Below are 22,484 nucleotides of genomic sequence, written 5' to 3'. Positions count from 1 at the left end.
CTAGTGCCGGTCCCGCAGTCCGCCGGTGCGCCCTTTCCATTGGCTTCCGCCTGCCCCTGACTGTCTCTGCAGAGGTCACAGGAGGCGGGGGTCCCTCTCGTCCCCAGTGGCAGAGGGAGCGGCAACCGGGTTCGTGAAGCCCCTGCGCCCCCAAGGGCGAGAGGAGTGCGTGGCGGACCGGAGAGCCGGCGAGCGGTGCGCGCCCCCCATAGGTGCGGGCTCGGAGCCGCCCAGCCGCGCGTCCCACCCTCCTCCTCCGCCCCCGCCGCCTCCCCTCCTCCCGCTCCTGCCTCCGCTCCTCCACCGCGCGTCTAGCACTCAGAGAGCCGCAGCGGCAGCGGCGCGTCGAGCCTGCGGAGAGCCGGGCCCGGGCGCCGAGTGGCAGCCGGAGAGGACACCAGGGCGCACGCCGCAGTCACCCATCCGCAGCCTCCGGCGCGGCTGACCCGCCACCATGGCCCGCGGAAAAGCCAAGGAAGAGGGCAGCTGGAAGAAATTCATCTGGAACTCGGAGAAGAAGGAGTTTCTGGGCAGGACCGGTGGCAGTTGGTGTAAGTACGGGATCTGTAGCTCGCGTCCTCAGCTCCTTGTCTTTCCTGGGCGGCGCGTCCCCTGCGCAGGCCCTGCGGACAGTTCCGCACCCACCGTGCTGGCCAGGGTGGAGAGGCATCGGGTAGGAGGTGCTCCTCTCATCACGCCAGCCTGGGCTTGTCATCCTGTGAGAAATGCGGAGTCCCGACTAGGCAGAGGGTTATATGTACATGTCGCGATCTTGTCTTGGTAACTTGCAGTGCATCTTACCGATATCGCTTGAGCCATTCCCTCCTGGGAATGGTCAGGCTCCGGAGACTGGCTATGCCTCTCCCCGGAGCCATAGCCCAAGTCCTTAAGAAAACGAGATTTGGGTTTGAGAGGAAAATCATGATGTAATCGTATCTAATGCAGGTGAAGTTGTATGTTGTAGCATCCTTTTTTTTTTTTTCTAGTCCAAATATGTGCTTAGGAAGAAGGGGAATGGAGAGGGGAAGAAGAATCCATCCATACCGCAGTATTTCATGATCATAGCCCTGGTTTTCCCCGTGACCTCTCCCAGAGTCAGCACAGGCCAGAAATGGCCCAGTAATCTGCATGTCAGGAGCATCTAAGCCTTGACTGGAAAGATAGCAAAGTCTGGGATTTTTAAGGTCTGTACAGACAGATGCAGACCAGCAGCTTGGGTTTGATTACAGTAAAGGGTCAATGTAAGAAATGCATGGCACAAATGGAGAAACAGCTCATCTTACAGGATTTTGTGCAGCCTGTTGCTTCATTGGATGGACCCCCTCCCCCAGCCATTGAAAATTAGATACCTTACTTGTTTTTGCCTCTCTGCACCCAAAGGCTGTCAATTTTTTAGAAAGGTCATTTTGAAGGGCAGAGTTGTAGGTACGTGTATGAGTCGTGACTGCAGAAGGGAGGGAGGGACCCCCCTGCAGCATCACTGCTCCCTTCTCCTTCTCTAGTGTCTTCATCATCATCATCACCACCACAAACACCTCTGCACACCACTGCAGTCACTAAGGCAGCCCTGAAAGGGGCTGTTGCAGTGCTCTTGTTCGGGAGGATCTGTGGGAATCTGCAGGAGAATGAGTCAGGGAAATAGTACTTGGCTGACATTTTGAAATGGAAGAATCTGGAGTATATGATTTTTGTAAAGAAAAAAGAATACAGCCTTCAGTGAGTCTGCCTTGACTGAAAGTGAAGGGTTAAAAATGCATCATACTTCAAGGTTAGTCAAGGTGAAACCTCATTCTGAAGAACAGGGAAGCACAGGTGTTCCTGAGCCATGCAAAATGCAGCTCACTGAAGTAATGGCTTCTTATTTCCTTTTATATTTTAGTTTATTTTGTGGAGACTGTTCTTCACTGGGCTTATCGTCGTAGTGTCTCAGGCATAAATGTGTTTTTTTTTTTTTTTTTTTTTTTTTAATGTGGAAGGGAAATCCTGAAGAACCATGCAGTGTGTTAGGGTGAACAGCTCCCAGCCAGGGTCATCTCCTAGCAACTCCTCGCAACTTGAGGCCTGGGAGGTGCACTGCGGAGGGCGGTCTCCTCCCCAGGCTAACTGCAGCCTCTCTCTGGTAGTCTCACCGGCTGTCCATCACAGGGCCAGGGGCTGCGCTGACTCCAGGCATATTGTGAAATTTGCCCTCTAGTATATTTTCTTCTTCATAAATATATTTTTCCATGATTCTTAGAATAATATTTGCTTTAGAGGGTAAGGCAGTGTGGAATAGCTAGTTCTTTAAGCCGACATTTAATATGGTAGCACCACCATGAGAGAGAGAGAGTGTGTGTGTGTGTGTGTGAGAGAGAGAGAGAGAATATTTGTGTCTTGATAATCCACCCAGCAAGGTGTGAGTACACTGATGTGTGAATGCAGACAGTCACGTCTTGTCTTTCCTTCCCAAGGTGCAGGTGCTGGGCTAAAAGTCTAATTTTTGTTTTGCAAAAAGGTTAGCTCTTTTCTTGCACTGTAAGAAAGGACAGAGCCTCTGTTAGGCAGGGAAAGTGACAGCAATTGCAGTCTTGTGCAGAGAAAATGCCCCTTTCCAGCTCCGGGCCCAACATGGATGCCCTTGGGACGAGGGCAGGATGCCCTTGGCTCAGTTTTGCTTATAGGTAGATTTTCACCAAGATGGACGCAGGAGACTCCAGCCTGTCACCTGCTGGAGAAATCACAGCATGCAAATCACTTGTGCTTTCCACCTTTTAGCTGGGTTAATGGAGGCATTAGTGTGTTTTTATTTGTAGAACTGGTCCTGTGCCTTTTTTTTCATCTGCCTGTAACTTTTTGAGGGATACAGTTTTTTCCCCCTAACTAAAATCCTCTATTATTACTTGTTCTTTAAAAAAGGAAGGCAAATTGCTTAAAAGGGAAAAATACCTGTATCCCTTAACCCCACGGTGCCACCCCAGCTGGTTGGCAGGGCTTAGCAAACCTTTTTTTTTTTTTTTTTAAGCAGTCCCCTGATGACCTGTGTCTGGGTGAGCTCATGGCATAGACCCTGTCGGGCCCCCATGCTCCCCTCTAACCAAGTGGCCTTAGAGCAATAACTAAGCAGGTTTTGCTAAGTAACATCTCAGAGCAGAAAGAGGACAGTTCTACACTTCTCTTGAGGTGTCCTGTGGGCAGAATGAGTTGGATCAGTGTGCCCTCTGAGTGGCTTGGTTTTTCTGGTGCTCTATTTGTATTTTAAATTGTAACCTGGGGCACATACTTTGCTCTGTGTCAGAACAGGGGATCTGGAGTCCAGGGATGAGCAGTCAGAAGAGGCAGATATGATTGAGCTAAGGAATTCAAGGTGGGATTAGGAGGGTAGTGAAATGGGGAAGAATCTGAAGCAAGCTGGGAGCTCTGGCTGACTGACCAACTCTTGCACCTCTTAGGGGCATTCACTGGAAAATTTTTCCAGATCTCTTGACGTCACAGCCTTGCCATTTGCCTACTACTGCTTGGATACAGAAGGCAGCGCTTAACCCTTGTCCTGCTGGGAGGGAGGGCGCCACGGGGCGGCTGTGGTTCTGCCTTATGCAGCCTCTGCCCTCTTCCTTGTCTATGCTGTGTCTTTTCCTAGTTTTCTTGTTCTTTTTTTTTTTTGGAAGAGGAGAGAAAGGTTATGATTAAATGTTTCCGCTTGGTTTTGTGTGTGTTTTCCTTGCTTTAATAGCTCTGTAGTGGGATTGCCTGGACTTTTTCTTCCTGATGGCAAAGTTTTAAATGCATGGAGAGGGCCGCATGGCTGATTTCCACCCTCCGTGTCCCCTCCCCCGGCCCCTCCCACCCTGTGCACTTGTTCTCAATAACACTTTTGTTCTGTGTTTTGTTCCCAAGGACCCTCCATGTTATGCATGAGATCTGGACCTTGTTAGAAGTAGCCGGGGCGACTCTGTCAGGCATGCCTCTGACTTGATAACCTTGCAGTGCGTTTGTTCTCACTGCTGCATTCGCATGGAGTGGTTGGCTGGCAAAGGACTGCCCTGCGATGCCCGGTACAGCCTGTTACCATGCGGCTAATCGGGGAGATAATCCTTGTAAACCAGTAACTGATAGCCTTGTTCTCATCTGTGGGCTTCATGTGGTTTTATTTTTTTCCCCTTTTTTTTCTTTGGCAGCGAGTTCAGCCTTCCTTCTGGTATCCCGTTAACTATGAGAAAAAGAAAATGGAGCTCTTCGAGTCAGTCATTGCTCTGGTGTCAGAAGATGAAATAAAATGTGCTGGCAGTTTTTACTGTAGGATTCCCATTGTTTGCTTTTTTCCCTTGTCTTGTCCCCCTGAAAGAAAGACCATGTGTTCAGTCAGTGACACACACCAAAGGTGGAGAAGCAGTGAAGAGGAGAGCATTGCTGGCCCAGCCTCCTTGCAGCATAAAAACTCAGGTGTTGAGTGTTTGGAAGAGCAGGAGCCTGGATTGTCATGTTCAGTGTCAAGGGATAAGCAAGGAAAGAAAGTGTATCTCCATGGGAGCACACTGTCATATTTTAAATGCATTGCATAAGCATGCAAATTTAGTGCTAGATTTTTATTGGTGATCTTCATGATATTTTTTCCTTTGGGAATGAAATTACTTCCCATCAGAATCTTGGTTGTAATTGAGCATTCCTCTACCTCCAAAACCTCTAAACAGAGAATAAGCTTCCTCTTCTACCGATGTTGGAAAAGGCAGCTTTGGAGAAGCAGGCTGGAGGGGAGCCGGGAAGGAAGCTGCTCTCATCCGGGAGCGTGAGGCTTTGGTTCTGAGCCATGACTCCATCACAGCCTTTTGTGTCCCTCTGTTCTCCCTGCAGTTAAGATCCTTCTGTTCTACGTGATATTCTATGGCTGCCTGGCCGGCATCTTCATTGGAACCATCCAAGTGATGCTGCTCACCATCAGTGAATTTAAGCCCACGTACCAGGACCGGGTGGCCCCACCAGGTAAACCCGCACAACTAGGATCTGTTTTTTTTTAAAAAACCCTTTGAACATTATTCTGTAAGACAGTGTTCCACCAGGCCTGGAAAGAAAAAAACAGGAGCTCCTCTCTGCTGCAGACAGATTGCCTGCCCGCAGTGCAGGCGGGGCTGCGGGGGTGGCGATGTCTTTCCACAGCCCAGGCGTGAGGGTGAAGAGTCGACCCGCACCCAGCCTGCCTCTGGCCAGCCCTGTGCCGCCATGTGCAAGTCAGCCTGAAGGACCTGTCTCCCATGCCCGACCCTCAAGGGCTTGGTTAGTGGGGTCCTTTTAGGGCCTTCCCAGCTCTAACACATGCTTTTTTCTTTCTTGAGGGGCTATGATTCTGATAAAGCGTTTAGAAAAAGCACTTCAGCTCCTGTTTTAAAAAGCTAACTTATTTTAGGGATGACTTGAAGCCCTGAAATGGGTCATCTACTCACAGGGAAGAGCAGTGACTTCAGGGGTCCAGTCTGTCCTGCTACTGACTTCAGTTTGACCTTGAGGAAAGTCATTTTCACTTCTTAATATTTATGCCTATTTGTTTAATGAGCTTTATTTACTGGCTTTGTGGACCCTTTTTGTAGTTTAATTAACTGTCTCCATTAGCTCTAACAGCTTAAGTGAACAAAAGATTGTAACAGAAACTGCAGACTGTCACATGAGTCTCCTGGTGTGATCTGGGTGCTGCCAGTGAGGCTGAGCTGTGTCCACACCAGTCACTGCACACCATAGATGGCCCACTGCCTCCACGCCAGAGGCTGACAGGACAAGGCAGCAAGCAGCAGTAAACATGAATTTACGGTGTCGCTCTTTCAAAAACTCACTGTCCCAAGGACCTAGAGAGAGAAGCGGCATTGTACAACTTCCGGGTTCTCGCATATAAATGACCTTGAGGTTGCTCTGGGAGGTGGTGAAGACTTGTCGTCCTTGTTTTCCCTGGGCAAGGGCTTACTAACACTCGATGTAGGTGACAATCTTGAGGCTGTCTGCATGGCACTGAGCTGCCCAGATCAGGTGCTGCTGCCCATCGCAGGCTTGTCAGTCCACTTCCCTGGTGTGGGAAAGAAGACCTTCGGAATGGGGTGGTGGCACATGTCGTCCTACGGTGCTAAGTCATATGGTCCCCCACTTTGTAGAAAGCCTTGAGTGTTTCCAGATGAAGCTAGGTGGGAGATGGAAAAGAAAAGCACGTTAGGTGAGTCTGTACAACGCTTAACCTGTCCTGCTGCAGGCGTGCCTCTAGGAAGGGCTCAAGCAGACTTTCCAATGTGCGGAGAAACTGCGGGTCTTAAATAGACGTGTTTCACAGGGCATCTGTGCTAGCAAAGCACGGTGCCTCTTCATGCCCTCTCCTGTTAGAATTCTTACAATGGCATTAGTGACATAAATTTGTGTACATCTTTTATTGTGGTTTTGCTCCTTACAGGCTATTTATTCTTCAATCACAATGATGCTATTTTATAATCATTCTTGAACTTGAAGTCAAAGATGACCACAAAGCCAAGCAATTTCTTTTATTTCCCAGATTAAAAAAAAAATTCCTTGACTATATAGATTTTGGAGTCTTTGATAAACAGTTTTCTCCATGCTCTTTGCTAAAGAAGGAAATTTCACCTTCGAAAACAAATAGCCAGAGCATCTGACCTTGTGAGGATTTGCAAATGACCTTGACTTGACCATGTGAGGTCTTCCAGCCCGCTGTCTCCCTGCCTGCCTCCCTCTTCCTTCCAGCACCCTGCCTAAAAGACATGTTCCTGGTACCTATATTTAGTGTGCCTGCAGCAGTTGGATGCACCGACAAACCCTCACTTCTCCAAAGCAGTGTTGGTTGCTCATCTGGGAAATATGTGTTCTTGTCCTTTGGTCTGAGTCCCAGGAAAGTCTTGGGTCTCCATTTCCCCTGTTGTCTCTTGTTCTTTGTCTTAGTAACTTATTTCTCTCTCCTTTTCTTTACTCATATCCTTATCAGGAGAGTCTAGACCAAGTTCTCCTGCCCACTTGCCCTGTGGGGTTTTCCTGTCTCTCTACAAAGGACATGACATTTATTTGAAAATAATGGTAACCTTCAAGGAGGGCTGGGGAGCACTGGCTGCCAAGAAGTGCCGCCTTCAAAGGGTCACTGAAGGCCCTGCATGTCTAAGGGACTCTTACTGGACTCTCCTCTTGGTACCATTCAGAAAAGATTTTAAAAATTTGTATTTTGGAGAGGCGACAGCAATTCCTTAAATGTGTAGACTGAACAAATATGTGGAAGAATATCCTGACAATTTTTTTGGCTTCAATTTCATGTCTCTAAACTTCCATTTTTGTAATGGTTAATGAGAGAAAACTCTTAAGTCGGATGTACCTAGGAAGTGGGAAAGGCTTCAAGGATGAGCTAATGCTGTTATCTGCTGAATGTGAGGCATGAAAACAGACTTGTCCCAACTGGGTGTCGAGTGTCCTCTCCACACTAGGATACCTTGTAATTAGATCTCTTCCAAATAGCATGTGTGGTGGTGGCCAAATTAAGCAGTGACCATTGTGCAGTGCTGGTGGGTCTCTGTGTCTGTAACACTGGACACACTGATAGGCCAAACATGCAAATCACAGAGAAAAGACTACACTACAAAATGCAAGTGAAGTTTCAGGAAAAATGGGTAACATATCCAGTTTCTCGGCCCTAAGCAATGATGGCTGTTAATGCATGTGACATTCCTTAAAGGTCTCACCAATGTGGGATGTTGAACAGAACTGCATACTCCCCCTGTAAGGCATAAAGCTATAGTCTCAGCTGAGATGTTGAGACATACTATGTTGCTATTTTTGTAGCTCAAAAATGGTTGATGATTGGTAATTTCATGTTGTCTATCCTAAATACCAAAGCAGCCCCTGAAATCCTAAGCCCCGTTGCATATAGGTCCATGGTCACTGTGACCTAAGAAGGAACAGCAGTTGGAGCCGGATATCTCCACCACTCAAATACTTTATAGCTCAGCAAGCCTCAGTTTTTCTCCTCTGTAAAATGGGAGCAATACCCTGTGTGAATAATGAGGTGATATATGTAAGGCAACTAGTAATTTATGGAGGAACACTTACTGGTGTCAAGGAATGTATGGCTGTGATGGCTGCTTTTCTCAGTAGCTTGCCCAAGCTGTGAGTTGTGATATGGCAGGGATTTCTTTGCTCACTTAAATTTTCAGGAAGTCAGTAGAACCTTAGCTTTCTCTGAGGAGTTTGGAAGGCGCTGGATTAAGAAACACGTTTTAGCTGGGGCATGGTGGTGCCGCATGCCTTAAATCCCAGTGACTCTGGAGGCAAGGCAGGAAGTGACAAGTTCAAAACCAGCTTCAGCAATTTAGTGAGGCCCTGTCTCATAAAATAAAAAGGGCTGGCAATGTGGCTCAGTGGTTGAGTGCCCCAGTTCAATTCCCAGTACCAGAAAAAAAAAAAAAAAAAAGAAAAAATGTATATAAAAATCATTTTTAAAGGATTGGAGAGAATCTGACTTTGCAGTGGCTCTGTAGTCTTCTTTTACCCACCGACACCTGCACAGCTGCCACCCTCCCGTCCACAGGTGGATCGCTCAGGAGTGCCCTGCCATAGTGATGGCAGCGTCTCCCTCAGTCTGCTAATGCATTTGGGTCTGGGGATGGGTGCTCTTCTTAGCTGTGCAGAGAAGGCTGAGCATGCACGTGCACAGACACCCAGTTTCTCCCACACACTCACGCGTACCAAGCCCTGTCCTGTTGACCCTGCTGGCCCTGCTACTCCTAACGCTGGTGCAATAGAAAGGTCTCTCCTTCCTACCCACTACTGCCCTTCCCCCACCAAGGTCACTTGGCTTTGCTACTGCGCAATGAACTGAAGGTCACTGTGTGTCAATCCTGGGTACAGGGAGGTTCCCAGGTGGCTTGCTTCCTGGAGTAGGTGTGAATGTACCCTCCTGTTCTTCCTCTCCAGGTTGTGGGTGACCTTTTGTTTTGCTCTTTATAAAGATGGCTCCCTGCTGACAGAACTCCTTTTGCAAGAGTCATATTCTTGGCTTGTTGGTATCGGAATGGGGCAGGAGAGGAGGGAGGATGCAGACTTGCAGACCACCGTGCACTATCAGCAGTGTCGATTTCATCTTGTTTGTGAAAGGAAGACATCTAATCTGAAAAGCCATTAGGGTAGAAGTGGTCACAGTGAAATCTTAGCATGCTTAAGTAGAATTCCTGAGAAGTCATTATGTCAGTCTCAGAAAAACTTATTTTTTGTTTTCAAGCTACATCACACTGTATTATTTCTCTCACCTAAGATTTCCAAGGGGAAATTAGAACTATTTGGTCTCCTTAGACTTTGAAGGAACTGTTATTTCAGAGTGTGATAAGGTGTTTTTCTACTCTTTTTTCCTGCTCTAACTGGAATCTGTTGGTTTATAATCTCTCCTCTAATACATATGCAGATCAACCGCTCTTGCTTTCCCGCTCCTCCCTTCCTGCCCCCACATGATCCTGCAGCCTGTCCCTGGAGATTGGATGAGGTGGCATTGATGATGGTTTCTAGAAGTTACTACCCAGCCTGTGGTTTGGTAAAGGGCTCACGGCCGGGAACTCTACCTTCGACAACTTACCTACCCATGTAGCTATTTCTTTCTAAAGCTAAGGCTACAGCTTGTAAGTCAACTCTTGGGTGTGCAGAAGCCTAATGATTAACCTAAAAATGTTCTTAGAGTTACAGAAAAATGGGTCCCACTCTGAACTCATTTGAAGATGAGTAAGTACAGCCGAGACTGCTGACAAGTAGGACCAGGTACCAGCCTGTGGGGGTGAGTGCTGGCGGAAGACAGCGCTGGAGCCTGAAGCTTCACTTAGGGATTTTTGATGGCACTAATCCAAGCAGGGCTGCAGTGTGGAAGGTGGTAGTGGAAGAGTGTTGGCCTCAGACCTTTAGGTGGGACAGTTGGTTGGTTCAGTGGTCCGCCCTAGGAACTGAGGAGTATGGGCTCACTCAATGCAGACAGACTGGAGAGAAGCTGGGAAATGAACTGGATGTATTATCCAGTGGCTTCAAACAGGAAAGCATGTCTTTTCCCACACACATGCCCGGATAGGCCTCATCAGATGTCACGTACATAATGCAGTGTCCTTCAGGATGTTAGTTACTTAGTATTATGTTTTATATTTAGACAAGTCAAATATACCATGTGTTCTTGTTCTTTGACCTTGAACAAAAAAGCATCATTAGTATAAAATGCTAGGATTTGTCTTTTTTTCTCTTTCTTGTCCTGGGAACAGTCACAAATATGAGCTGTACACAATGTCAAACATAATGCTCCTGTGGAATTGTATCTGCTTTTAAAAATCATTCCAACTAAATACTTTTTTTCTCTGCTTGCCTAAAAAATTAATATACAACTGAAGGGAAAAGACTGGTGATAAAGGGTAATTCTTGATTGGAGAAGGCCTTCAGCCAATGTGTAGCATTTGGCTTAGGCGGAGGAAAGATTTCTGCCCACCCGGGGCTGTTGAACACCTCAGTAGACCATAGGGAGCAACTGAGCCCTTCATCCAGGACCTTACAGAAGACTGGGTGTCTAGGAGGAGCTTAGAAATACCCCTGTCTGCAGGCAGAAGGCTTATTCCTGGCCGATCCCACCCTGAGTCATGGGCTGACCCTGAGACCCAAGGAGAGTCAAAGTCAACTAGTTTCCAGAGAACACCGAGGAGAACACTGAGTGGCCTTTTTCCTGTGCCCTTTGTTTTCTGTTAGGTAAATTGAACTAGGACCACACAGCTATAATGTGAAATAAAAATAAGAAACAATCTAGAAATATCTTAGTTCCTACTGAGTGCTGCCGTTTAAGGCTGGGTGTGTAACGTCACACAGCACCCCACAGTTTTTTTTTTTAGTTGGAAATCACTTTCCAACTTGGAATGCATAGGAGACTGTGATAAGGATGCATTGTATGTGTGGTTACATTTAAAAGCATCTCTCTGCTTCCTGGGCCCGCTTAGTCGTATGGTAGCCTCTTGGAGATTTCTGTGGAAAATGATACCTATTTAGAGTACTTGGCTAGTGATTCATCAGATGTATTAAATGACAGTTACCAGCAGCTGTGCTTTGGGATTTGTTTGAGCTAACTGCTACAAGGTTAAAATGGCTACATTCTAGTTTAAATACTTTAGACTCACAAGTAGAGAAATTATAACCTTGCCACATTATAAACTTAACTGGAAACAAAATACTTCTTAGTGGAAAACCTCTTTTGTGTCTCCCTCTGTGCCACTGGGATTGAACCCAGGGGTACTCTACCACTGAGCTGCGTCCCCAGCCTGGTTGCTAAGTCACCAGTGCTGGTGTCAAATTTTCTAAACTCCTGCCTCAGCCTCCTAAGCCACTGGGGTTCAAGGGGTGTGGCACAGCACCTGGCTGCCTTTCCCCCTCTCCTCCGTTTGCTGGGGACACCCACTGGAACAGTGGTGAGGAATGCATTCCTTCTTTGTTTCGCATGAGATGGGCAGACTCGGTGCCTGGGAGTGGTATGGAAGTGACTCTGGTGTATATCTCCAAAAAGAAAGTATGGAGCTGCAGGGCTCTTTTTTAAAACATCCATATCTTTTGCAAAGTTGAACTACTCACTGAAAACCAAATATTAAAGTTTCACCCACTCACATTACTATTTCAGTCCTTTCAGGGGACTTGATTAAACAGTGGTGTGTAGCTGAAGGCAAATGCTCCTATGGTCCAGAGTGGTGCAGCGTGAAGAGCTCAGCCAGTTTAACGTTAACTGGTAAACTCGAGTTCAGGTACGGGGGAAGCAAATGCTTACACGTCTGTCTTCTGGGCTATAATTTGAAACCACAAGCCAGTGATTGGGTGTTCTGCTATCTCTGGCTTCTGCGAGTTAACTGCAAACAAAGGTCATCATTGTTCTCAGTATTACTATATCTTTAAGGAACGAGCAATGGAGAAGGGATAGGCCTAAAGTGTCCCATCTAGTGCGAAGACAACAGGTGAGAATTCCAGTCCATAGGTGGGACTTGTGCGTCCTTGGGAAGCATTACAGCTGGGGAATTTGAATGTGGACTGCAAATAATAAAGTTGCCAAGTCCAGTCCTGTTTCTTTCTATTTCTTGTCAGTGGTCTGATAAAAGTGGAGTAAATGATTTGGCAGGTTTGGATCATTCAAAAGTCCTTTACCTGCTCTTACGAGTATCTGATTGCTTTAGAGAAATTGCTTTTGAGAAGAGGAATTTCCCTCAGGGTTTGGAGATCTCATCAGAGAAGTCTCCTAATTGAGACTGTCCAGGTCAGAATAGTCCAGGGGACTTACTTCTGGTAGTTTCTAGGGTGAGAAAATCCCATGCTACACAGCTGAAAAGACAGGGAGGCCCAAAAAAAAAAAAAAAAAAAAAAGCGTATCTGCAGAAGAGCCAAGGCAGGGCCCCGAGCTGGGTTGGCCTCCTGACTGCTTGTGTGTGCAGGTAGTACACGTGTTCCTAGTGAGCGTGTGGCTGCAGGAGCTGTGTGACCTAAACCCAAATTATTTGTACATCTTTTCTGGAAACATTTGAATCAGAAGTTGGGTATCTTAAAAGAATGAGCACTAAGGCTTATGTTGGTCACCACCTTCTGAGACCCCTCCGGACAATCCTTGCTTGACCTTACAGCAGAGAGTAAGCCTGGCTGAGCTTCCTGGGACTTTGCTGTCATTCCTTAGCTCCTTCTGCCAAAGACTTCTATCACTTAAAATGGAAAGGACAAGATACCTCTACAATCTGACCAGCTGGGCAGGTTGTAGGGGTCCTGAGACTCAGTGCTTAACTGATCATTTCAGCCCCTGTATTTTGGATTTGTCAGTTTTTGATGCTTCTCGGTAGAGAGTGCAGTCAAGATTCTCCAAGTCGGCCTTAGTCTGCATTCTCTCCTGTGGTAACATGCAGACTCCATGCGCCTGGGCCATGAGCTGTGCTTACAGAAGGAGTTGAGCTTCCAGGTATAAATCGGTGTGAGACCACTGTGTGTTTTCTGTATTTCCCATTTGCCTCTCCTAGGGAGATATGAGCCAAATTGTGCAGCAGTCTGGGCCAGTGCTATCACTGCATAGAATACCATTTCCCAATCAGACCTCAGGTGATTGCTAACAGAGGTGCTTGTTAATAGGAAAGGCTGGCACAGGTGTCTGGGTAAACACAAACTCAGCGTAGACCTCAGCTCTAAGGCTCCTGAAAAACACACTCGTACTGACTGAGGGGAGCTGACTTTGGGGTCTGACACGTCACCTGGTCTCTTCATTGTGGAGACCTGGGCTTGGCATGGTGAGCGAGGGAAGCTTCTGCACAATCCCACCTGCTTCCTGTCCTTTTTTTTTCTGTGGGAGAATCTGGGAAGTAGCCTCACTGTTCAGACACATATCAAGGAAATGGCACTTTGGCCCCTGAAAGAGAGAATACAGAGGCAACCAGCACATGAGAGGCAGACCCCTGGGTGGGCAGTGGAAGTGGCCGAGACAGGACAGGGCTTTGCAGTCAGTTCCCCCACGTTCACTCTCGTGGGGCCTTCCAGGCCCCCTCTCCTCTTTGCATCTATTGAGTGAGACACTCCACATTTCATGCTGATCTTGCTTACATTTTGTAAGCAATTTGGTGTTTGCTACATCAGCCACTGCTGCTGGGCCACAGGGTGCATCTTTGTCACTGGTCACACTGTTCCTTCTGTGAGCCAGCTGCAGTTCTTGCCCCCTCCCTCCCCAGGGAGCTCCTCTGGTTCAGACTCTGGGTCTCCTTACCTGACCTTCGTGTCACCCTGCTGGCTGGCCATTGCTGCCTCCTCTTCCTGCGTCTGCAGTGCTGCTTGGCCCTGACACACAGGTCTCGTGGAAGGACATTTCAGCCTGACGGGGGGATGCCAAGGCACTTGCCTCTGTCTCTTCCATAGCCTCTCAGGTGTGTCTGTTTTCTCTAGACCTGAGGGCTATTCTAGGAACACTGCACATTCCTGAGTTCTAGTGAGCCTCTGGCTTGGGGTTGCCCTGCCCGTCCCCCAGGCCCAGGTGAGTCAGCTTGACTCAAGCCTGGAATGACCCTCCCCAGCTGCCTTCCCCATTCCACAGGGAGCCTGCTTGCTGCACTTCTTTGTATTGGTGTAGGGGACCCCTCTGGTGGCTTTACTGTTGCAGGTACCTGTCATCCTAAGTGCACGGTTCTTTGCACTGTGCATGATCACAGTGCAGTTTCCTAATTTAATGTAGAGAGATCGCTTAGGATCTATACCAACAAAAGGTTCAATTGTGGTGAACTTCTTCATTGTAAAAAGAAGAGCTTTCCTGAGCAGATGCTGCTCCTCCCCTGGGCCTCCCTTCTGTCCCTGTCATAGCTGTGCTCCCGTGTTCTTCAGATCCCACCTCATCCTTCTCGCCATGGTTCTTATGTCACTTCTGAAGTCTTGGCCTTGGGCTCTCTTCTGCCCAGATCTTCACCCTCACGATCCTTCTCTCCATTGCAGCTCTTCCAGTCTCCTAGGACGTCGTGTCCTTGGAAAGGTGTGCTCACAGAGCCCCCTCACCATGGAGCCACTTGTGAAATTCGGAGCCATCCTTAGTCACTAAAAAGAAATAACAGCCACTTGGTGCCATGGCTGCTGAAGCCTGGTTCTCAAGCCCTGCAGATGGTGCTGCTAGGTTTTAATTACTGCAGTCACCACCTCCACTTTGATGATGTCACTGTCTTCACATCTGTGTCCCTATTGCCACTTGTAGATTTGAGTTTCCAAGAGCAGCAAACTAGGATTCTTCAGGACGTATTCATGTTCATTAAAAGATTCTTGAATTTTGTGCTTTGAATGGACAGGCATGGTGTGGTGCCTGTGAGGCCACGTATTTCACCAGTATTTGGGGGAATGATGTGGGTGCTCTCCTGACCTGCCAGGCATGGTGGGAGGCACAGAGTGTGCAAACCCTAGGCACACAGACTTCAAATTTTACCTTGCCTGGTACTAATGTGCTCAGACCTGGGTTGGTAATTGCACATATACCCCAGAAACCCCAGTTCAGATTAAAAGATCCATGTGAGGTCATAAGAGCCTGCGGAGCAGTGTCAATGTGGAGTTGGAATGTACAGAAGACCTTGGTGCTCACAGCTTTGTTTCGCACCTTACTAGCTAAAATGTGCACCCAAGGGTCCTAGAGGAAAAGCAGGCTTTGGAGCACTGCACACCTGGGTTGGAATTCTGGTCCCACGGGCTGTGATCTCAAGCCAACTACTGCGTAGCCTTTAGGTGCAATTGGTATTGCCATACATAAAGTGTACATGGTGCCTACTGTGGAGCGACAGGCAGGAAGTTGCTTGATATGTGATATTACTCCTCATTATTACACTAAGTGCCAGAGAAGCAATTTCCCAGGGAGGCAAAAATTCAACCCACTGCTTTTAGCCAGGTGTAGGTGGCAAGTGTACATGTTCAGGGAAAGTCAGCTTTCCATTACCTTGGCTTCTCACGAGGAACCTGTCTCTTTCTGACTCTCCACCTGGTCCAGGATTAACACAGATCCCTCAGCTCCAAAAGACTGAAATTTCCTTTCGCCCTAACGATCCCAAGAGTTATGAGGCCTACATGCTGAACATGATGAGGTTCCTGGAGAAGTACAAAGATGCGGCCCAGAAGGACGACATGATTTTTGAAGACTGTGGCAGTAAGTAGATTGACTGTAGATGTTTGTGGTTGGTTTTCTTTCTCGCTAATTCTAATTTCCCATTTCTATTCCTTACTTTCTGGATGAGGAATACTTCTGAAATAATTAGAAACTAAACTCTTGCCATATTGAGAAGATGCTTTTTTCTTTTTTTAAGCTGGAGGCTGCAACAGAAGAGACAGTGTAACTTCAAATATTACTATTTCCTGCATCTGAAAGATGTTCTTTAAACCTACTCCTAGACACCACTGCCTTTTATGATATAGATCCAAAGACGACAATGACAGTTTTAATTCTTGTGTCCACAGAGATGTGTAGTTGTGTTCTCCAAATCTTCCCCGAAAGTTCTACTTACTGAAGAGAGCACAGGGCCTTGTCTGGCCACTATGATTGTTTGGTGTAGTGAGTTAGGACCCACTGATGGACGAAGGAGGGACTGTGGTCAGGGTACACTTAAGATCCTATTTGGGATCAGTAGTGAAATGCATCTTAGGCAGCTGAGCACTACGGATGAGGAGATGAGCTATTTCCTTTTACTATTTAACATGCTAATTAGGGATAATTCTGACCAAAAACTAGGAAATTCTGACTGAAAACTATCAGTTCCAAAAATGAGTGACAATTCTTGTAACGTCCCTGCTATTGAGCTAAACCAACGTTGACCTGTATGAATGACACTGCTCGTGAAGGATGCTCCAGTTTCCTTTCTGTCTTCTAAAATAGCTGCGTAATCCTAGATTTAGAGGCAGGGAAATACTGCCAGAGACCAGATAGGGGCTGATCATCAAGCACAGGTGCCATGAGGCTTTGCAGTGAGCCTAGTGACAGCTCTCACCTTTGGTAGCACATCTTCTTAGGCTTGGTGAAAGGAGAGAAGGCTGCTGGAGATCTCTGCTCTACTGGCTGTGCATGATATGAAGAGGAGCACCGCCTTAGAGCAGGAAATTGAGACTAGGAACAAGGTTCTCCTCATTTTTCCGTGCTGCTTAGGGAATTGCTGGTATAATATCAAAATGATGTTTGTTTTTTAGGTGTTCCCAGCGAACCCAAAGAACGAGGAGAATATAACCATGAACGAGGAGAGCGAAAGGTCTGTAGATTCCGACTTGAATGGCTGGGAAATTGCTCTGGACTCGAGGATGACACTTACGGCTACAAAGATGGCAAGCCCTGCATCATCATAAAGCTCAACCGAGTTCTGGGCTTCAAGCCAAAGGCAAGTGGGGATATTTTAAATTATGGAATTGAGATAAAGACTTAATTGATGTGAAAAGATAACCAAAGTAAGGGCGTTTTAAAATATATTCAGTTGAAACCCTAATCATAGAGCAACACCAAAAAGTTTTGTATCTGCCCTGAAACTCCTGAAGTGAAAGTGTGAATCTCATTTTCTAGTTACAGAAATTGAGTGGCAAAGCCAGATTTTGAAGTGAGCCCTGTAGCCCTTTTCTTAATATTTCTGCTAAGTATCCCGATTACAGTTTCTATACATGAAAACTCTTTAAAAAAAAAAAAGTGGAAAAAGATATTTTTAAGTTAAAAGATCTCCTGGATATGCAGTCATATTTCTGGTTTGGGTCTTCCTGGAACCACAAGAGTTTTCAAAAAATTTATTGTTTGATAATATGAAAAAATGATTTTTTTTCCCTGAATGATGACTTCATTGCAAAAAACAAATAAACCCCACCTAAATCAGATTTTTATAACCATTCTGTTGGCTTCCTGCAGCTGTAATGGGTAAACATTACTTACAAACATTTGATAAATGTTTATCTCACCATTTTGTGAGAATATATTAATATATTAATTCTTTAAAAAGAAAGAAAAAAGTTTTTTTGTGTCATCTCTGCTTTTATATAGTCAGTTATTTTATTCTCTCCCCCAGATTATGAACGAAACAGGGCTGTCCTCTCTCTTTTAAGTGGTTTAAGTGGGACGTGTCCCTCCTGTCATGAGCGTTGCCTACTTGACCAGTTTCCAGCTCTGACAGAAGTGACTGCAGTACTGAGTGACGTGAACACGCTCATTTCATTTCTGAAATCTGCCCTTTTGTTCAGTAATCTCCTACTGAATGCTGTTAGTTTATTTCCACAGTGCTTGCTACCCATGAATAATATTTTCAAAAGAAAATCAGCGTAGAGATGAGAAGTTTTATTAACTGAAGGATGCACCAAAGCTCTCTTATTACCACCAGAGACAGATGTGGCTAAGCGGCTGGCTGGCTGGCTGGCGGAGCTCCTGCAGGCATTAGTGTATTTTGCCACAGAATTTTGATCCTCTTTTCACTTATACAAAGATATGACAGAAGAAGAGTGGTGGGGACCATTATAGCATACTTGTATTTGATGTTCACATTGCTAGGCAGTGCTCTAGGATCATTGCTAGTTAGCAATGAACATGAAAGGCATTGGTGTGGTGTGGCCACAGGTGACCACAGCTCATCTCTGTGGAGTCCTCAAGACATCGAGTGGTGCTTGCAGAGGCAAAGCTGGGCTTGCTGTGATCCGTCCCCCTGGCCGGAGTGCCTGTCAGGGAGGAGCACCCCCACCCCCGTCGTACCCAGCATGTCCGGTCTCTGCTTGGTCGTACATCGCCCCCTGACTTATCACTCCCTCCAGGGCCCTGCCCTGATGCTGTCAGGATCACCTTTGTTAGTGGTGGCAGGACTCCAGCATCTCACTTGGTGTGCCTGTTTCCTCAGCTTCTGAGAGTAGATTCTGGTATCTTCTTTGATCAATAAGCATTTTATCCCATTTTTTAAAGATAAATGTATTGCTGGCAGGAAGTTTCAAAAGACTCTAATCTAGATCATCATTTTCTTAACTTCCACAACAAAGAGTAGCATCATGTTGTTGATTCCTTACTGGTGTACAGAACCATCTATTCTGTCTAATCAGACTAGAAGCAAGCAGGTGACTGTCTTCAGCAGTGTGCTCATCGCACTTTCCTGAGGAGCAGTCAAGCCAGGGATATAGCTCAGAAGCTCTAGAGGTTCACTGTGGCAGCACCATCAGGCCGCACCCCTTCCCAGCACCCCCTTGTTTAGGGTAGTGTGCTCTCCAGCTGTTTGACATACCAGACTTTGTTAACGAGTTAGTAGGGAGCACTCCTTTGGTGGCAGCCTCCCCAGCCCTGGGGATGAGCGTGGAAAAGGAAAGCCTGCTTGCAGACGTCTTGTTTTCTGTGGCACAGAGGAAAGCCCAGGCTGTGTGAAAACAAGTGTCAGTCACCTTTCCTGTGTCCTGGCAAACCGTGAGCATTGTTTTTGGGTTGGCTCTTATGTTTCCCTGTCCTCCAGTGACTGTTGAAGTTCCATTCAGCACTGGCTGCATTACAGCCTGATCGTGGGCCCACAGGACTTGGGCAGTTAGTTCACTTTCATTTCAACAAACTTGAGACTTTTCTGAGATTTGTCAGGAGGGGTCATTCATTTTACTATCCTGATGTGTTTTATTATTTCACTTGACTTATTGTGACAATGCATATTTATTTGGCCTGCAAACCAGTTTTATATTTTAGAAATTTAAAAAAAAATTCTTACTGACCAAAGTGGGTTTTATTTTTAGCCTCCCAAGAACGAGTCCCTGGAGAGTTACCCAGTGATGAAGTATAATCCAAATGTGCTGCCTGTTCAGTGCACTGGCAAAGTAAGGACACGTGGGTCACTCGAGTGTGGTGGGGTTGGGTCAGGGAAGCGGGTGGATGAGATTGTTTTTAGTTAGAGGTAACATTTTAATATAGGAAACAAGAAACATTGCTTTCGAATGTCAGTCTCAGGAATTCGAGTTGTAATTATACTGGGTAAACTTCCCACAAGGACAGAAAAGTACAACAAGAATAAAACCATGTGTACTTTTCTCCATTGGTATAAGAAATTCAGATAACTGAATTTAGTCCATTGGAATACTGGTTTATAGAATTGAGAACTTAACTTCCACAACAAAAAATAGCATCATGTCATTAATTCCTTACTGATGTACAGAACTGTCCCTTCTGTATGAGCGGTTTTCTGCTCTGACAGAAACTGATGGCAGTACTGAGTGACGTGAACACGCTCAATTCGTTTCTGAAATCTGCCACTGTGTTCAGTAATTTTCTTCTGAACGTAGAAGTGCTTCTCTCTGTTTAAAATGTGGGACCGTCTTTTATTTTTTTCTTCTTCAGTGAATAGTGTCACCTAACAATTGGTAGTATGGGCTTCTCTTTAAAAAATTTCAAAGATTAAAGTAACAGACATCCCATTGTCCGGCTAGATACCTGATGAATTGTTTAGAGATAGAATTTTAGGATGTTTAGAATAAAAGGGAATTCCCTTTTATTATTATTAATAAAATTTCATATTATTTTTTAATTTGTTTTATGTTGGCACCAAGAAAAGAAACGGCGGGTGTAAGAAATCAGAGATAAATAGATACACCTTTGGAGACAGTGTCACTGGGAGTAGTATTGGTGGGACAAGGCCAGGACATTTTTCACTGTTGACCTCTCATTTCCAGGAGACTGTGCAGGCTTTGAGAACTACTTACTTGGTATTTACCTTGGTTTCCCCATTTGCACAATGAGAATAGCTCCTTTTGTGACAGTCTCTCAAGGCCCCTATGGATCACACTGAATATACATTCTTCCTGTGGCATCAGAGCCCCCACCAGTGTCTTCTCCTGCTTTGTGTTCCATTCTTCTGAGCCAGGTCTGAGCTAGACGTGTGGGGGGTGGCTGGTTTCCCTCTAGCAGAAGTCTGCACACTGTCTGGTGGGGTTGAGAATCTCATTTGTAAAGTGGAGATCCGTGATGTGAACCATTCAGCTCTCCTTTCACTCTGGTTTTTAGCGAGACGAAGATAAGGATAAAATCGGGAACGTGGAGTATTTTGGCCTGGGCGGCTATGCTGGCTTTCCTCTGCAGTATTATCCCTACTACGGCAAGCTCCTGCAGCCCAGGTACCTGCAGCCCCTGTTGGCCGTGCAGTTCACCAACCTCACCTTGGACACTGAGATTCGCATTGAGTGTAAGGCATATGGGGAGAACATTGGGTACAGTGAGAAAGACCGTTTTCAGGGACGCTTTGATGTAAAAATTGAAGTTAAGAGCTGATCACAAGCACAAATCTTTCCCTCTAGCCATTTAATAAGTTAAAAAAGATACAAAACAAAACCTACTAGTCTTGAACAAACTGTCATACGTATGGGACCTACACTTAATCTATATGCTTTACACTAGCTTTCTGCATTTAATAGGTTAGAATGTAAATTTAAAGTGTAGCAATAGCAACAAAATATTTATTCTACTGTAAATGACAAAAGAAAAATAAAAATTGAGCCTTGGGACGTGCCCATTTTTACTGTACATTATGATTCCGTGACTGACCTGTAGTAGCAGTGTTTCTGGCTTGTGTATTTTATTTAGTGTACAGTACTGTAGGTGCATACTCTGGTCGTTTTTCAAGCCATGTTTTATCATATCTGTTTTCTACTTTATGTGAGCAAGGTTACTGTCCAAGGTGTAAATATTCAATGGGAATAAAACTGGCATGGTACTTTTTTTTCTCAGTTTGGCTCTTTCAAGGATAATGGCCCATCAGTGAGCATTTTTAACACACTCCATAGTCTTTTCCTGTGATGTTAGGTCTTGATTTTTTTCCCCCTGGGGCTGGGGGTGGGCTGTCATGGGGAACTGCCCTTTACATTTTACATGACACTACAGAAAAACACAAGAAGGTGATGGGTTGTGCTGTGCTTCACAGCGAACGCCATCTTGACCTCCTTGCCTTGTCCTCCAGCGAGCTCTGAAGCTGTCTGAGACCCAGGCCTGCACGCTCTGCCAAGGGGCAGGGCTCATTTGCTTGTGCATTTTCTTTCTTTCTTTTTTTTTTCCTTTTCTTTCTCTGGAGGCATCACATGCTGGTGCTGTGTCTTTATGAATGTTTTAACCATTTTCATGGTGGAAGGATTTTATATTTATGCAGTTGTACAATTTTATTTTTTTCTGCAAGAAAAAGTGTAATGTATGAAATAAACCAAAGTCACTTGTTTGAAAATAAATCTTTATTTTGAACTTTATAAAAAGCAATGCAGTACCCCATAGACTGGTGTTAAATGTTGTCTACAGTGCAGATCCATGTTCTAACATATGTAATAATTGCCAGGAGTACAGTGCTCTTGTTGATCTTGTATCAGTCAGGTTAAAACAACGGACAATAAAAGAATGAACACATTCCTCACATGCGTGATCACTCTCGTCCAAATGCCCCAGTCCGGCTTCCATACTTTCTGAACTGTTAGTTATCCAGGATCTTGAAGAAGTATTGCACCTGGAAGACAGACACACTCTTTCATTAGTCCTCACAGAAGTTTGGCCTTTTTCACCTGCACAAAGATGCCAAAGCACCCCCTTCCAAAGAGCCCCTGAAGTTAATATGAGGCAGGGATTCAATAAACCATTGATTTGAAGTTCAGTTTCAGAAATATTTTGCTGTGCTACTTTCACTCAGTTTAGAAAACTTGAAATTTTATTTCCAGCTAGTGTTCCACTAAATACACATCCATTTAAAAAAAGGAAAAAAATATATATATAGTAAAGTTGGTAGTTCAGTAAGTTTAAAGGTTCATACCGTGCTTTCTGGTTCAGAACCTGGCCTAAGTCCTTATTTACTCCTATTAAACAATTAGCTTTAGTCTAAGAGAAAATAAGACTCCACTTTCTGAAAAATGTTTTCCAAGTTTCACTGAGCTGATGATTTCTTATCATGTAACCAGTGGAAAACACCCAAATGAAAATTATGGCATCAGATTTCTGAAAATTGAAACCTTTTACAAAAGCCTGTGCAGCCAGCTCAAGCAGATCCCTCCTGCCTTAGGCC

At 45.6% G+C, this 22,484-nt stretch overlaps 2 protein-coding genes across 6 annotated transcripts in view; one reads left to right on the top strand and one right to left on the bottom strand.

Annotated features, from left to right (window-relative positions):
* The first annotated feature begins 411 nt into the window (after window positions 1–411).
* Atp1b1 (ATPase Na+/K+ transporting subunit beta 1) lies at window positions 412–21,841 on the top strand. Its single transcript, XM_046430230.2, has 6 exons — window positions 412–551; window positions 4,828–4,956; window positions 15,473–15,628; window positions 16,660–16,844; window positions 19,195–19,275; window positions 20,456–21,841. Exons 1-6 carry the CDS (start codon window positions 455–457, stop codon window positions 20,717–20,719), a joined length of 912 nt encoding a protein of 303 aa, XP_046286186.1. The 5' UTR covers window positions 412–454; the 3' UTR covers window positions 20,720–21,841.
* The window catches only part of Nme7 (NME/NM23 family member 7), a 190,074-nt gene continuing 189,241 nt past the window's right edge, over window positions 21,652–22,484 (bottom strand). For all 5 annotated transcript variants that reach the window (XM_046430225.2, XM_046430227.2, XM_046430229.2 and 2 more), the window contains one exon: window positions 21,652–21,935. In XM_046430225.2, the coding sequence (XP_046286181.1) occupies window positions 21,903–21,935 (33 nt within the window). In that variant the 3' untranslated portion in view covers window positions 21,652–21,902. The remainder of the gene's footprint in view (window positions 21,936–22,484) is intronic.

This window comes from Marmota monax, unplaced genomic scaffold (assembly GCF_021218885.2).
Source record: "Marmota monax isolate L192 unplaced genomic scaffold, Marmota_monax_Labrador192_F-V1.1 WCK01_AAM20220418_F8-fsc00055, whole genome shotgun sequence".
In the NCBI taxonomy this organism is placed as follows: Eukaryota; Metazoa; Chordata; class Mammalia; order Rodentia; family Sciuridae; genus Marmota; species Marmota monax.
This window is presented reverse-complemented; position numbering and strand designations above follow the sequence as displayed.

Excerpts from the sequence above, each read along its gene's own strand:
- Atp1b1 (XM_046430230.2), top strand. The coding sequence starts at position 455 with ATGGCCCGCGGAAAAGCCAAGGAAGAGGGCAGCTGGAAGAAATTCATC. Across the intron at positions 16,845-19,194 it reads TTCTGGGCTTCAAGCCAAAG|CCTCCCAAGAACGAGTCCCT; the intron begins GCAAGTGGGGAT and ends TTTTATTTTTAG. Across the intron at positions 19,276-20,455 it reads CTGTTCAGTGCACTGGCAAA|CGAGACGAAGATAAGGATAA; the intron begins GTAAGGACACGT and ends TCTGGTTTTTAG.